A 14,868-nucleotide genomic window follows, 5' to 3' on the forward strand; every position below is an offset into this window, starting at 1 on the left:
AAAGTATAATACATATATTAACAATTATATATATTAAAAAATTTTAATAAAACAAAGACTACGCGACGGGCGAAATATTATGGCTGGCTATTTTAACATAAAATCGACTTCCTCTACCTGTCTGTAATTACATTCTAGATATCTAATAATTGTGAAAATTAAATATTTTCCAAATTTTGGGAATTTTATATTTTATATAAGGAATGTTGACATGTCAAAAATATTTAAAAGTTTTGACCTGTCATTATTTGCTTTCAGGATATTTGCAATTTAATCTAATTGCCTAATATCTAAAAATACCTGTAAGAATCATGAATAATGAATACAGTTAAGACATCTTTAACTTGAAATATAACTAGTCAGAACATAAAGGCACATATATAAAACTTACTTAATGGCTAGTGACAATTTCTTGTTGATATCTGAAATATAAATTTCAGTTAGTCAGCAATTTATTGTATATTGTATATTGTATATTATATATTCCTACAACTTTATGGTACATTTTATGTCATTTCTACCAGTTAGAATGTAATTCGATATATCTCAAATAAATATTTTGTCAAGTCAAAATGTAATTAAAGACCTCTTAATTAACTAACACAGCTAGTCATGAACCGATGTCAGATTTTACAAAAAAGGAAGTGCAGTAAAACCGATTTTATGTTAAAACGGCCCGCTATACATGGCCAAACTCTCGTGTGCGGTCGCTTTAAGAACCGCTGCTCAACCCGGAAGTAATACTTCAACCTCTGATTTCTTATTTTCCGTGCAATTTCAGTAGCTCAGACTTTAAAGTCCCATTCAGATTTTACATCTTCTCAGTCGAAAGCATGGCCGGTTATGAAGAAGTGAACGTGCACGGATACGAGGAATTCTGTAAGGCGGTGTCTGAGAGAAAAGGGAAGGATATTTTCGCGTATTTTTCAGGTGACAAAGACGCAGAGGGAAAGAGCTGGTGTCCAGATTGTGTGAAAGGTAACTTAAATATAGCTTATGTCGTTGAGCAAGACTGGCTCCATTATGTCTATCATTTGTTGTTCTAAAATCTATTTTATTATTTATTTATTTTGCATTACACATTTTTTTGTTTGTTTTTTCAGCTGAGCCAATTGTCAGAGGGGAGCTGACTCATCTTCCAGAGGGCTCCGTCTTCATTTATTGTCAAGTTGGAGATAGACCATAGTAAGTTTCTTCTTCATTGCTTTTTTTTTCTTTTCTTTTCTTTTTTTTTTTTAGTTTTTGACCTGATTATCTAACAGTTTATTGTTAAATAATTGCACAATAAATGTTTTGTTAAAAATAAATAAGAAAATATCTTTCTTCTTCTTTTTCCTTCTTTCTTCTCTTAATTTTTAACAGAACTATTGATGAAATATTCGTTATTGACCACCTGAATTACTGACTGTAGTATGACAAAAGGGCACTGAGTATTAATCATAACTACATCAATAAAGTATTAAAATTATATCGTAGTGAGATTTACTTGATGAGGATTTATTTTTATGTGGTTTCATTTGGAAAAAATGTGATTTCTTTTTTTTTGTTTGTTCATAATCTACTAATTGTGATAGATCCAGCTTGGTCAGCGCTGAGCTGTTTATCTTCAGTTAAAAGTTGTTGTTTTTTTTGTTTTTTTTATAAAATTGAGTGAATAATACATCCCCTCCCCAAATTGCATATTTATTTATTTTTAGCTTATTTCATAGCCATAGAGCTGATATTACTGCTGGTTTTGAATACTGTAGCAGTAATGTCTACCTTGTGCTTTAGTTGGAAGGATCCAAACAATGACTTCAAGAAGACCCTGAAGTTGACTGGGGTTCCCACTCTGCTGCGATACGGCACAGTGAGTAGTTAATCGTTTAATGTTTGAATCTACAATAATGAGTCCCTAGAGTCTGGATGTGAAAGTCGTCAGAGATGTTTTGAAAACCCAAATATTGTTAAAAGCTCTCTTAAATAATAATAAAAAATACCATTTACCATCAGAGCAGTGCTACAAGCTAACTGTGATCTTTGTGCTGCAGCCTCAGAAGCTGGTGGAGGAAGAGTGCTTCAAGTCAGGTCTGGTGAAGATGATGTTCACTGAAGACTGAACGGCCCCCGGCTCATAAAGAGCCAACATTTCTTCGCTAATCAACCGTTTACACTGCTTCATTCAGGCACTTAGTAATCACGCAGTTCTGATTTAAATATAAACTGGTGCAACTGAATTGCTAGCTGCGTTTTTACAAAACAACCAGTCTGTCAAATGCGGCTCCCCGATTCGTTGTTTAGCGGATGTTGTTTTGAAGGATCTATTTCTTCTTTGATGATACTGTGCAATCAGTCAATAAATACACGCACACACTAATTGTTAATACAAAAAGCAACTAGAGATTTTTCTGTTGTGATTTTTTTCCATTGCCTTGCAATTGATCTTAAATAATAAAAAAACAAAAACATTTGATGTTGAATAGTTAAACGATGCATTATTTGCAATTTGTTACGTCTTCCGCTTGTCAACTGTTCTACCAGAGGTCACCAAAAAGTTTCATCTGCAAAACCTGATGTGTAAAGAACATGTAAAAGGCATCTGCAGTCGTCATGAGATGTTCAGTACTGAATGCTATTGCACATGGGAAACCATTTTTATTATTTTTACAGTGTTGCACAAGTAACAGGTCAGTCTGTTCCTCCTGTTGCCACTCATGGGGGAAATGTAACTTGAAATTGTTTACTGTAAATTTTGAGTTTTATCAACTGATGTTACTTTCAAGTAGTTAAAATAATATGGAACATTTAAATATCACTCTGCCTTTCAAAATCCAAATATATTTGGATTTGTTTTCTACTCCTGTAGGGTTAAAATAATTAGCAACAACAACACTGCTATGGGCTGCACAGTGGCGCAGTTGGTAGAGCTGTTGCCTTGCAGCAAGAAGGTCAATCTGTTCCTCCTGTTGCCACTCATGGAAATGTAACATGAAATTGTTTACTGTAAATTTTAAGTTTTATCAACTGAGACAGACTGGCACGCAGCTGGAGATAGGCACCAGCAACCCTCCCGACCCCATTTAGGGAAGAAGGGTGTAAAGAAAATGGATGGATGGATGGAACACTGCTATGATGTAAGCTAATTACAGACAACACTAATGAGAGCAGACATGATACATAGAGTAGCTTAGGAACAACAAGCATTTGGTGTTGGTATGATGGGCCCCAAAAAGTCTCGGACTGGCCCTGAAACACAGCGTAAGCCTTTTTTTAATGTTCTCCAAAAGCAGGGGTCTCAAACTCCAGTCCTCAAGAGCTGGTGTCCTGCAGGTTTTAGGTGTGCCACAGGTAGATCAGTTCTCCAGAGTCTTAACGACCTAATTATTCTATTCAGGTGTGGGGGAGCAGAGGCATATCTAGAAGTTGAGGACTGGAGTTTGACACCTGTGTCCAAAACTATCGACTGAACAAAGAAGGCAGGTCCACATGTTATTTTCTTATTATGACCGCTAGGTGGCGGCAGACTCTCAGAAGTTGCTGGGTCGCTCCAGCGTTTACAAAAATCTGATGAAATTCACTCGGTATATAAAATAAAACTTATTAGATCAATACAGTAATTACCTGTAACAATTATGTGTGTGTTTGTGACGAAACGGAACATTCGCGTAAGTAGAAATATCAAAATAAGAGAGTTGAGAATAAAAACAAAGGAAAAGTCTAATTTAGCCTCGTTTTGAGGTATTACTGCATTAAAACCCTCATATGACAGGCAGGAGAAGTGAACTCTTATTTAGCAACAGCTGGTGTAAATGAGCGACTTCATGCTAAATGGGAGTCATCTCTGTTGCAGTCAGGGAGATTTAAGCGAAGCGCATTCCTGCACAGCGCTCAGAGCGGAGGGACGAGCAGAGCCGCGGCGAAGCCCACACAACCGCAACGCCTCTCTCCTTATCTCCGGGGCTCGGAGCTCCCCTCACAAACCCCTCGGTGGAGGTGAAAGGAAGTGCTGGGTGTCGCCCCGAACACACGCCGCGGTTACATGTGCAGCAGCCTCGGCTGAAGAGGGAGCCGGAGGGGGGTTACGGTTGTGCCTGCGTGTGGCTGCGTGTTCTCGGACCGTGTCGAGCCGCGATGTCGGAGTTTCTGGTGAGTCTGCTCGGGGAGCGGCTCGTGAACAGCGAGAAAGCCGAGGTGGACGTGCAGTCTCTGGGCGCGAGGCTCTCCCTGGTCGGGCTCTTCTTCGGGTGCAGCCTGAACGCCCCGTGCAAGCAGTTCAACGGCAGCCTGTGCGAGTTTTACAGCCGCTTCAAAAAGGCGTCCGAGCATAAGGACAAGCTGGAAGTCGTCTTCGTGTCGTCCGACCAGGACCAGAAACACTGGCAGGACTTTTTGCAGGAGATGCCGTGGCCTGCGTTACCTTTCAAAGACAGACACAAAAAGGTAAGAGAGAGGCCAGGCGGTGATGAAGGGCAGCCCAGTCTGGCGGATCAGTCCCTGGTTACAAGTGACCTGAGAGCCACTAGAAACAAAACACCTATACTTTTTCTTTTTTTCTCTCTCTCGCTGTTTTATGGACATCTGGAGTTTAGTTTGATTCTTCTAAACAAGTCAATCTGCTTTTAATTAGCCCATAATCTGTCATGATAACTGCAGATTATCAGTACTAGATAAGATGAACTGAAATGAGTTAAAAACACCCGAGTCTATTCTGGGTTGAGGCTAATTCATTTCACAGGATCTTATCAGGGAAATAAAGTATGATGCTATTGTTAATAACTTTATCTGAATTATGCTTAACGAGTCAGTCTGTTGATAATTGCGTCTGGTGAAATAAGCCAGACTTTAATTCATCCAGTTCTGTCTGGACGTAAATGTGCTGCTGCAGACATTCCTGGGTTATTATTAGGAGGGGAAACGCATTGGACTTCCTTCTGGCTTTCCGCTTTCCACACACTAATGATTTTACCCAGAGACGGGCTGGAGAAACGGCAAATTAGAGAACGATTATGGCAATTTAATGCCTGTTTTTGTTATTCGCCCTTTCAGTTTAGGTTGCTGCGTACAGCGAAAGGCCTAAAATGCTGCCAGTATAAGTATTTTTTGCTTTTTCTGTTTCAAAAAAAACAACATTTGGGGGATTTGAATCAATTTGAAAGCACTTTTTATTTTATTTTTTTAAAGTGCTTTTTATATAGATTTTTTTAAAAAAATACACCAATTAGTTTATTTTTCTGGCAGGAAGTCTTTTGTCTGGCTTTATGTGAGGGTGTGACCCACTGATGTCCATTTTGACAAACTCTAATTGTATTATTTCTTTCCAATTCCAAGGACGAAAACTTATAAAAGCCAAATGTGCTGCATGTTTGAGGAAGCCATTTATAGAAATAGAAAACCAGAGCTTATGCATCAAAGCATATGTTCCTAGCCTTTGTGTTACTTTTATTAAATTCCCAGAAAACATGTATCATATTACACGCTGTCTTTAGATGGAAAAATGGGAGGAAGTTTCTAGTCATGACCCATGTGAGGAAGGAAATTGAGTATTTTTTTTTTTTATTTTCAGTATTTGACCTGCAGCTCATCAATCAGTTGAAAATCAGATTCTAGCTGATTGCTTGCTGCATCTCTAATCTTTCTTTATATATATTATTTTTGTTGCAACAACTGGAATTTACCAGCTTGCTACAGCTTCTCAAATTTAGTGAAAATAAGGTTTTGCTTTTCCTCCTTAGCCGAATAACTTCGAACGCAGCTGAATATTTCTTTCTTTCTGGATTTGTGTGAATAAAACGGCGCTTTTTAAAAAAAAAAAAATTCAGCTGTAACAATCCAATTTTTTTTTTCTCCCCCCCCCTGTGGATTTTCAAGTTTCTGTTCAAATGCATTTTTCTGTGTCACTGTATCCCGGCCATGTTGGCGGTCTTTGCAAAACAATGGAGCAGAAGATTATGTTGCAGGAATTTCGTGTGTGTGCAGCTGGAGGCCAGGCCAGCGTCCTGATTACAGCGTTGGTCTATTGCAATTTTATATGACAAAAAAAAAAAAATCCAGAATCAGCTGCAATGCATCAGTGTGTGAATTCTGACATTGGTAGAGATTTTCATTGTGTTTTTCTACAACAAAATAAACTTCCAAAATGTCTTTTGGATTTGATTGCATTAAAATATGAGCTTGAGAGACTGAAACCATTCAATACAAGTTCCCGTCTCCAATAATTCCCCATAAAGGAATCACCTTCTTGAGTCAAACCAGAGCAGCCATCCTGACCGTTTGCTATGTTGTCAGGATTTGGACTGAAACGTTGTCCTGTAAATTCTGTCTGATCGCCGGTGATTGTTTCCGTTACACCTTAGAATGAACTCCAGGTTTGAATGAGGCTCAGATGATTGAGGAGGAGGAAGCAGGGAGGATTGTCCTGGGGAGCTGAGCACGTCCACCGTCGCACTGCAGCCTCATTATGTTCTCTGACCCAGAGCGGAAAATATCTGTGGCATCGACATGGGCATTGTTCGCGCTCTTCTTGGTGGTCCGCCCGCTGTCCGTCTGTCTATCTGGGCCTCGTGTTGCAGTGTGCAGCTGTCCAGCTCTGTTTGGCTCTATGTCACGTTTTGAAATATTCCTGCTATGTGCTGGGTGATATGGGCTTAAAAGTTTTATCACAAAATTTTGTGGCGCAATGATAAAAACTACTTATTACTACTTTTTCTAGGTAACTGTATGACTCTGTGACCGTGTGTCACAGCAATCAGAGCCCCACAAACACAAATGATGCTCTTGGTGGGGGGAAAAAAAAAACCATTCCCATTTGTAATGCATTTCTTTAGGACACCGGCCACGTAAAGAAGGTGACTGGTGACCGAGTGCATCGCTAAGCTGCACACGGTGACTGTATTTTCAAATTTATTGGGTATTTATTGATGCTTTTTTTGAACAGACTGTGGAGAGGAAAAAAAGTAAAACTAACAATCTCAACAGTAAGGACAGTTCTGAGGGAATTTAAACTGCTTTCAAATTTATCATGATACTGTTGCATGAGAAATTTATCCCGATAAATGATACTGCGTATCAGTGGCGTTGCTAACACTCATTTCATCTGCTCGTGAAATTACAAAATTGTGCCGTTGATGCTGATGTTTGCTAATTTTATATTGCTCCATCCAGTTGGTTCGCTTGAATAAATAAAAGTGGTGAAACTGAATAGATTTTTATTCTCAATTGGTTATTGGTCAAAATGAACTCCCCTTTTAGCTCCATCACACGCTCCTCAAACCCAACCTCCGATGTGTTTTATGCGACAGCCTGCGTTGTTTTCAGCTTCATCACAAATGAAAATTTGAAAAGTGTCGTGTATTTTTGTCCAATTCCTTTATATCTTTTAGATTTTGCACCAATACGAAAGCCGCCGCTTTTTGTCTTTGTTGGTCCGTCGTATAAAACCCCAATAATAAAAAAAAAAAAAAAAGCACACTGAGGCTTGTGGTCGTAACGTGACAAAATGTTGGAAAGCTCCGTAATTGGGTTTTAAACTGTTGCTAGCTTTCAACGATCTCTATTTTACTGCGTTTCTTTTTAGCTTAAATGAAATGAGCCGTCCTTCCGAGCTCCAGTCTAACAGATTTCGTTAAGGAACGGCTAATTGTTCCTTGCCAAAACAATTAGCTGACTTACTGGAAAAATAAGCGGCCAATAATTAGCAGACTGAATGATAATGAACGCCGTTATTGGTTGCAGGCGTAATTAGCTGCCTATTGTTTTCGGATTTGTTTGTCTTGAAGACACAGGAAGTGGCTAACTGGGACCAGAGGGGAATGAATTGTTTTGTCTTCGGATTCGTGTGTGCAGTACTCGTCCTGGCAGACCAGGGTCTTTAAGTTTGGAGGTGGAGGAAAGCAGAAGCTGCTCTAAGGTTGCTGCTTTTTTTTTTTCTTTCTTTCTTCTTAATTTTTAATTTTATTTGACTTTTTTTTTTTTTTTTTTTTTTCTTGGATCAGGGAGAGTTCACCTGTTGGTGAAGGATGCACTTTTTTTTTTCTTTCTTTTTTGCTCCCCTCTCCTTTGTCCAGAGCTCCAACGCCTCACCGCCCACATCAGACACACTGACTTCACTTCCTCTCCTCGCTCTGCTCGCCCACCCATATCCTACAATGACTTACCGAGCTATCTCACTCTCACTTCAACCTTTTTAGTTTTCACTCTTCTACAGGAGGTATTGATTCAACAAGAAAATGAGTCATTGGGTTAAGTAATGGAGTTTGTCAGGTAGGGATGACCGGCGACCAGAAGCAGACTAAGGTTTAGTTTTGATCCAAAACCCAACGTCTTTCCAATCACGCAGTGACTCATGATACCAAGTTTTACCAAGACGCGGTGACGACGACGCTCTTCGAGGTGGAAGTTGTTGCTAAGCAATGAAGAAACGTCTGTATTCACTGTCAGTAGCCGCGTTTCCGTTACAAAAGTGCGTAAATCGATTCGAATGTTCTGCCTATGTTGGAATAAAAAACACAGTTATGCAATCCATTGAATGAGAAATGAAATTAAAATCCCATGTAAATACATTTGTTTTCGTGATAAGCCTTTAAAAATCTTTGCAGCGATGGCTATAAACTCCTACAGGAGATGTATTCACATTCCTGCCACAGCGCTAGCGTATTGGCCATCGAAGGAGGTGGCATCTTGTGTTGGAGTGATGATCTTGGTATGTGGGAGCGACTGCGCATGCGGTGTCTTGGGTAAATGTTAGGTCTATGATTTAACAGAAAAGCTTTGAATTCAACATGTTCAAATTACAAACTTTTGATGCTAAAAAGTGCGTTGTTTTTGTTGTAGCTATACAACCTGCCATAATACAAAAAAGTGTTTCTATTGCAGTGCTGTGTGTTTGAATTCAGACTGCATAACGGTGAGAGAGAGCAAGACTTGCAATACATTAACAGAAGGCTAAAGGAAGCACGCTTAATTTCTCTGCTGTTGATGTATACTTCCAGCGTGTCATGAAACCTGCTCAGTTTGTAAATGTTGGCCCTCATCACAGACGGAAGATGAGGGCTAATCATGCTAACGATGCTACTTGCTTATATTGGATGCTAAAGGTTTAAATTTCTCATTTTGTCTTTGTCTTAAAATATTAATAAAACCCCGTTTTAAAGTGACTGCACTCTCACACAGGACTCTGTCTCCTCAGCCCCCGTTGTAAATAATTTATGACCCCTCTTGGCAGGAAGGCCATTTTAATGCTCATTTGTCGTATTAAATGGTGTCGGCAGGTTAAAGCTTCACAAAAATCTGAAATCTGCTCCAACATTCTGAACAAATCTAGTTATCGGGTTGAAGCTAACCTGGATTCTGTCCAAGTCTGTCTTTCTTTTTGTTTTGTTTTGTTTAGAGACACTCTGGTAACGGAATACATTTTACTGAAAAGACCATGAGATCACAGAACATATTTCCGTGAAGCACAGAACCCATTTTGTTTGAATATATTACTGCTTAGTGGAAGTAGATGTCCAGATGTCACCTTACTAACAATTGCTGGAGTTGTGCAAAACTGAAATCTACAATACAAATCTGCATCACAAAGAAATTTTTCTGACTGCGTTATAATAACGGAGGATCACGTCACAGGTAAAAACCATGTCGGATCCTGCGGCTCGCTGGCTGGTTCGACTCCCCGCCAGGTGATGACAGTCCTCAGCAGCCTCACAGCGAGGTTAAGGACGCCTTTCATCAGCACGGCCCTCGTCTGCTGAAATCGTTATTGGGCTGCGCTCATCGGGTGTCGCAGCCCTCCTTGTCCTGAGAACACAAGAAGAAGTGGCTTCAAAGGAGGCGCTAAATGTTTTATCTGGTGCTTCTTGATCCAGCTGTTGGCTTTAACTAAGATGTTTCAGGCCTTGTAGAGACCTTCGATTGGGGGGGGTGCAGCAAACAAAACATCTTCACCAATTAGTGAACTGATTGTGGGGCCAAACCGATTTCCTGTGTTTTGGTCAGATTGGCCAATTTAGCTTTTGCAATTTGTCATTACTTTTGAAGAATTAAATGTGCTAAATATTGACATGGGAGTCTTTTTTTTATTTATTTATTTTTTTTTATCTTTACTCCAATAGCTAAAACAAGTATGATGTAAAAAAATCTTGCAATAAACAAAAATCATGAAAGCCATTGCTAACACAAGGAAAAGTATTAGAAAATGCTAAATCATAGCACTTTTTTAGATTTATAGCACAGATTCCTTAACGCTGGAGTCTAATGCCAGGAAATGTGAGCTCTGCAGTCTGAACAGGAAAACTGATCCTCACTGAAAGACATTTGACCCAGAGCAGTAAATCACGGGAACACGTTTTAAGATTTTGCTGGTTTTTAAATTGGACTAAATGCTTTCGGTTAAACTGCTTATGAAAAAAAGTAACTTTTTTTTTTTGTTTTTAGACTTTTAAGAGTAAATGAAGCAATTTTCATTACCATTCTAACATTGTATTTGCAATAGTTAGAAGATTTTTGAACGTGTCAGACATCCCAACTTAAGTAAGAAATTCTAAGACTTTGCAAGACACAAAATTTCCCCAAGTATTTTCTATCTAGTTTCTAGTGCAAATATCTTAGTACACTAGAAATAATACAAAACTATTTTTTTTCCCCATGTTATTTCACTTACAACATGGGGAAAAACGCCTTGCATTTACTCATAACAAAGTCTTTAATATTAAAGACATTAGAGTTGTCTTTAATGTTGACTTTCATCAATATTAAAGATTTAATCACTTGAAACAAACTCTTATATCTTTCTGAAAAGTATTTTGTCTTATTTCTAGCTTACTAAGATATTTGCACTAAAAACTATAAAGTGACACTTTAGGATTGTGTTCTTCCAGTTGAATCCATTCCTCTTATTACAGTCCAGAGTCGGGACATGAACTTTTTTTGCACAAGCAAAAAACAAACGTAAAATAAAATTTTAAATCCCTGCAATTAGTTATTGTGTGCGTGCATTATCCTTCCCAGTTCAGACTTGTTTAGCTGAAATGATAAAATTCGAACAAATAAAAACTTACAAGTTGCAGTGTTTCTCTGTATGTGCAGCTGGTGCATTCATACCCTATCCTGTGTTAATAAAAATGACTAACAGCTGTAAAGTAAAGTGTGCTTGTACCTTGTCGCCTCACGGTGATCTGGAGACATCAAATCACAATGTCCAGTCACTTTAACGTCTCTAAATCACTTTTTATAAACTCCGTTTGCTCTGTCTGTCTGTTTTGCCTCTGACCTTCCGGGAACCGTTGCCTTGACTCCGGCTGCCATAGTTTGACTCCCATTGTTGTGCAGCTGGGAGTCAGACGGCCCCTGCATTCTGCTTGCCACGTTTGACAAGAGCTTATGTAAAGAATGCGCAGCACAGACACCTGCTGGAATGAAAGCGCTAGAGGCTGCAGGGCACGGCAGCAGAGCGAGGCGGTCTGTGAGGGGCCAGGACGCCTGTCCACGCCCAATGTCCAATCTCGCACCACAGAGCTTCAAGTTGCTTTCTGCTTCCACCGGCCACTGTTGCTGCTTTACAAGGTGATGTGTAATGTTTCAAGAGGCGACGGCAGTGAGGCTGTCATCACAACTGCAGCTCCGGGGGTTTACCCTTTGAGAGTTAAGTTCTGTTAACATTTCCCCTAAAATCAACAGAAACCATTTGCCTTCAGAAGTCTCTAATTTGTATGTAACTTAGGCTATGTCCACATAGCAGGTGTTTATGCGCCATTCCAATATTTATTTTATTGTTTAGCTTGGTTGCTCGTATTGCTACGACCTGAACGCGACCCGCATGCGCAGAAGAATAACCTTGCATCCACCATTTATGGAGCGATGTATTGTCATAAAATCATTACAAGAAGGAGGCTAATGACGGAAAGCAAAACTAATAGCAACATCTTTTTTTGTGTCGCATTATCTGCAACGTCTGTAGGTTGGTCTGGACAGTGGTGGGATTGTGATGTGCTTCACCGACTCAAACTTTTTATAATTTTGTGATTTATGATCTTCATTGTGTTTTGTGACTCAAGACAATTGAGACTTCTGCTAAATAGCTGCGTATTTACCCTTGTTAGCAAGCTAACTTGTTTTTGTTATTGATTGGGTAAGTTCAATTTTGTCGCCACTCGGCTATTCAGTGTTTGTACATTTCTATGGAGATATAGATCTTAAATTCCTTTCATACTCGTCTTAAAAAGGTCTTTAAAGAGTCTTAAGTTTGGGTTGGTGAAGCCTTTCCTCAGCCCAGGAGCAGGAAAACCGTTTGAAGATGATGAATGGAGCTAAATACAGGGAATACAACAGATACACTTGAAGCTTATCTGTCTGAAAAGTTACTTGTAAGTTATTTTTTTTGTCTTAATTCAGGTTTAATAAAATATTCGGTCTAGAAAATTGAAAAACCATTTTGGTAGGATTGTGTTTCTGCAGTGTAGTAGAGGCTTGAAGCCATTATACCTGAGGTGGAAAATAGACTTTGCATTGTCCTGACCTGACTAGTGGGGACAAATTGCAAATAAATGGTGCACTTTTACAATTTTTATTTGTAAAATAACCCACGAAGCTATCCGCTGCTGCTTTTGATCACCCAAGATCAAACCCGAATACGTCAAAGTTTGTAGCCGCGATACGGACAGAAATGGGAAAACATCCAAGGACTGAGAGTACTTTTTCTAAGACTCCGAGAGTCTCGGTGTGCCTCGTAAAATCCTCTCTGCTCCCGCTATCGCGATATCCGTAAGGCTACAGCCTCCATCTGACTTTAGTCCCCGGCCCCAACCTTCCTCTCCTAGTTGGACCGCCGCTGGACGCCGTGTGGTTTCCAGGCAGGACTTTCCACAGCGGAGTGACGTTAAGGATAACGGACACAGCTGATGTATTCGCCACAGTGTCTGCTGCAGCTCCGGATGAGAACAACAGACGATTCATTCGCTTGTCGTCCAACAGCCAGACTAACGCATCTGCCAGTGAAAGCATCCAAAGCCAGCGCAGAATAAAGTTCGGCGTAACAATAATTTGACATTCTGGTGATGACATACAGGCCGTTTGTTCAGACCAGGTTTCCATGAGGATAAGCGCATGGCGGTCAGTTGACGAAGCAAACCTCGTCTGGGTCAGCTTTATGTTTTTTAATGCCGCCGTGTCTCAATTCGCCTCTACTGCCCCCCATCCCACCCGTCAGCCGACTCTTTCAGTCTGTAATTGCCCCACACAACAGCTCAGCTGCCTTTCCCACCATAATAACCTCAGTCGCCCCCAGGGGCATCCTGCCATCCGTAGCCGTCTTTCGTTTGCCCCTTTGTTATCTTTCCTAGATTGAATGTTGCCTCTCGGTGGTTTCCCCACTTTTCTTCCTCCTCCTCCTCATCATCGCTACTGATTGTGTTTCTTAAACGAAATGACAAGCGACACAATGACGGATGGATGTGCACTCCTCGTGTTGTCTGCGCTCGCTTCACGTTTACTAACCCTGTCGCTAAGGTGGGAGAAAATGCGTGTGGTCCATCGGCGAGTGATGCGACTGATTTTTAAGATGCATTTGTATTTTATCTTTTGGGGGTTTTTTTTGGCTTGTTTTCCATGGAGTCCATCCATCTGACTGAGTGGAAGTAGAGTGGTATACATGCAAACAGCAACCCACCACTCCTCCTCTTCCCGCCTGTGTGCCATATTCACCCAAGTGCAGCTCCTGCTTGAAATGGGTTGGCTGTACAAAGAGACCCAGTGTCTCAGCATGGCACCCTGGTACCAGCCCTGCTGTTTGTGGCACCGGGAAATTAATTAGCCAACTGGCGAGAGCAGAAAAAGGATGGCTTGATATGGTTGTAAAAAAAAAAAAAAAAAAAAGTGTCATCATATAAATGTTTCATCTCAGTCGATTAGCTTTTTTTTTAAATTGGTTATCTTGTTAAAATAAGGACCAGATGAGTGAAAAAAAGGGGTTGAATTTAAATATTTGTTTTAATTTTAAATTTTACCTTTCATAAGAGGTCAGGCATGTTGTCCACACATCCTTAAAAAGTCTGAAGAGGCATGTTGTCCACACATCCTTAAAAAGTCTGAAGAAATCTTAAATTCATGTTTTTAAAACTAAGGCCCTTAAATGTCTTAAATTTATTTGAAAAATGTAAGTTGTCCTTGTATACATTAATAACGTGTTATATTTTGTGGCGGCAGGACTATTTGATAATATATATATATGTTCAGTGGTATTCTGCTACCCAATGCAGTCGCTTTTGTATGTGTGTGTGTCTATCACGGTTACGTGATAATGTCTTACTAGTTGGCTGGATGATGTTCATTTTTTGTTTTTTTTGCCACAAGTTCACATCAGCAGCATCCTCTGATAGCCGCCCATAATAATATCTTTGGCCTTAAATTTAATTCAAACCGGCATTAAAAAGTCTTGAATTTGTCTTGGCGAAACCTACAGCTGTTGAATAAATAAAGGTCAACCATATTTGTGTAAGCGGAGAAACAACTTACCATTTGAGGACATCCTCTGTCAATGGTGGCCTTGCTAACAAGCATTAGCATTCATGGCAGGCTTTGTTGTATCAGAGTTGCAACATTTAGAAATATTTCCCAAACATTCCCAGAAACACAAGCAGGTCCTGCTCACAGTGAACAACTTGAACAGAACTTCACAGGACAGACTGAAGACATTTGCTATGCTGTTAAAATGTCACACAACCTCTAAAAGGGTCAAAATACATCTGCGTTTGTACAGTTTCTTGGCTTTTGTGATCTATACGCACAGTTGGGTTCTCCAACAGCAGTCTGTCATCATGAGTCTCTGCTCAGGCGCTTGTTTCCCCCTGCCAGTCAAGAAACTAAACTCTATTAAACCCAACAAAACGGCCTGGCCACGGT

General features: G+C 39.9%; 2 protein-coding genes and 1 long non-coding RNA gene across 3 annotated transcripts in view; 2 read left to right on the top strand and 1 right to left on the bottom strand.

The window, feature by feature from the left end:
• The first annotated feature begins 720 nt into the window (after positions 1–720).
• On the top strand, positions 721–2,452 carry txndc17 (thioredoxin domain containing 17). Its single transcript, XM_044120405.1, has 4 exons — positions 721–978; positions 1,104–1,185; positions 1,774–1,849; positions 2,031–2,452. The coding sequence occupies exons 1-4, from the start codon at positions 834–836 to the stop codon at positions 2,097–2,099; spliced, it is 372 nt and encodes a 123-aa protein (XP_043976340.1). The 5' UTR covers positions 721–833; the 3' UTR covers positions 2,100–2,452.
• Positions 2,453–3,498: 1,046 nt separating this feature from the next.
• Positions 3,499–14,868, top strand: part of nxn (nucleoredoxin) — a 71,689-nt gene continuing 60,319 nt past the window's right edge. The window contains exon 1 of the mRNA XM_044120407.1: positions 3,499–4,419. Within this exon, the coding sequence (XP_043976342.1) occupies positions 4,111–4,419 (309 nt within the window). The 5' untranslated portion in view covers positions 3,499–4,110. The remainder of the gene's footprint in view (positions 4,420–14,868) is intronic.
• Positions 9,376–14,546, bottom strand: LOC122833108. Its single transcript, XR_006370926.1, has 2 exons — positions 14,482–14,546; positions 9,376–9,771 (listed from the first exon to the last, which is right to left on the bottom strand). It is a non-coding gene; the product is annotated as an uncharacterized LOC122833108 (long non-coding RNA).

The sequence above is a fragment of the Gambusia affinis genome, linkage group LG06, assembly GCF_019740435.1.
Source record: "Gambusia affinis linkage group LG06, SWU_Gaff_1.0, whole genome shotgun sequence".
NCBI lineage: Eukaryota > Metazoa > Chordata > Actinopteri > Cyprinodontiformes > Poeciliidae > Gambusia > Gambusia affinis.

What these genes read in the sequence shown, in the direction of transcription:
- txndc17 (XM_044120405.1), top strand. Translation starts at nt 834, where the DNA reads ATGGCCGGTTATGAAGAAGTGAACGTGCACGGATACGAGGAATTCTGT. An exon ending in GTGTCCAGATTGTGTGAAAG is followed by an intron (nt 979 to 1,103) that starts GTAACTTAAATA and finishes TTGTTTTTTCAG; the next exon opens with CTGAGCCAATTGTCAGAGGG. An exon ending in CTCTGCTGCGATACGGCACA is followed by an intron (nt 1,850 to 2,030) that starts GTGAGTAGTTAA and finishes TTTGTGCTGCAG; the next exon opens with CCTCAGAAGCTGGTGGAGGA.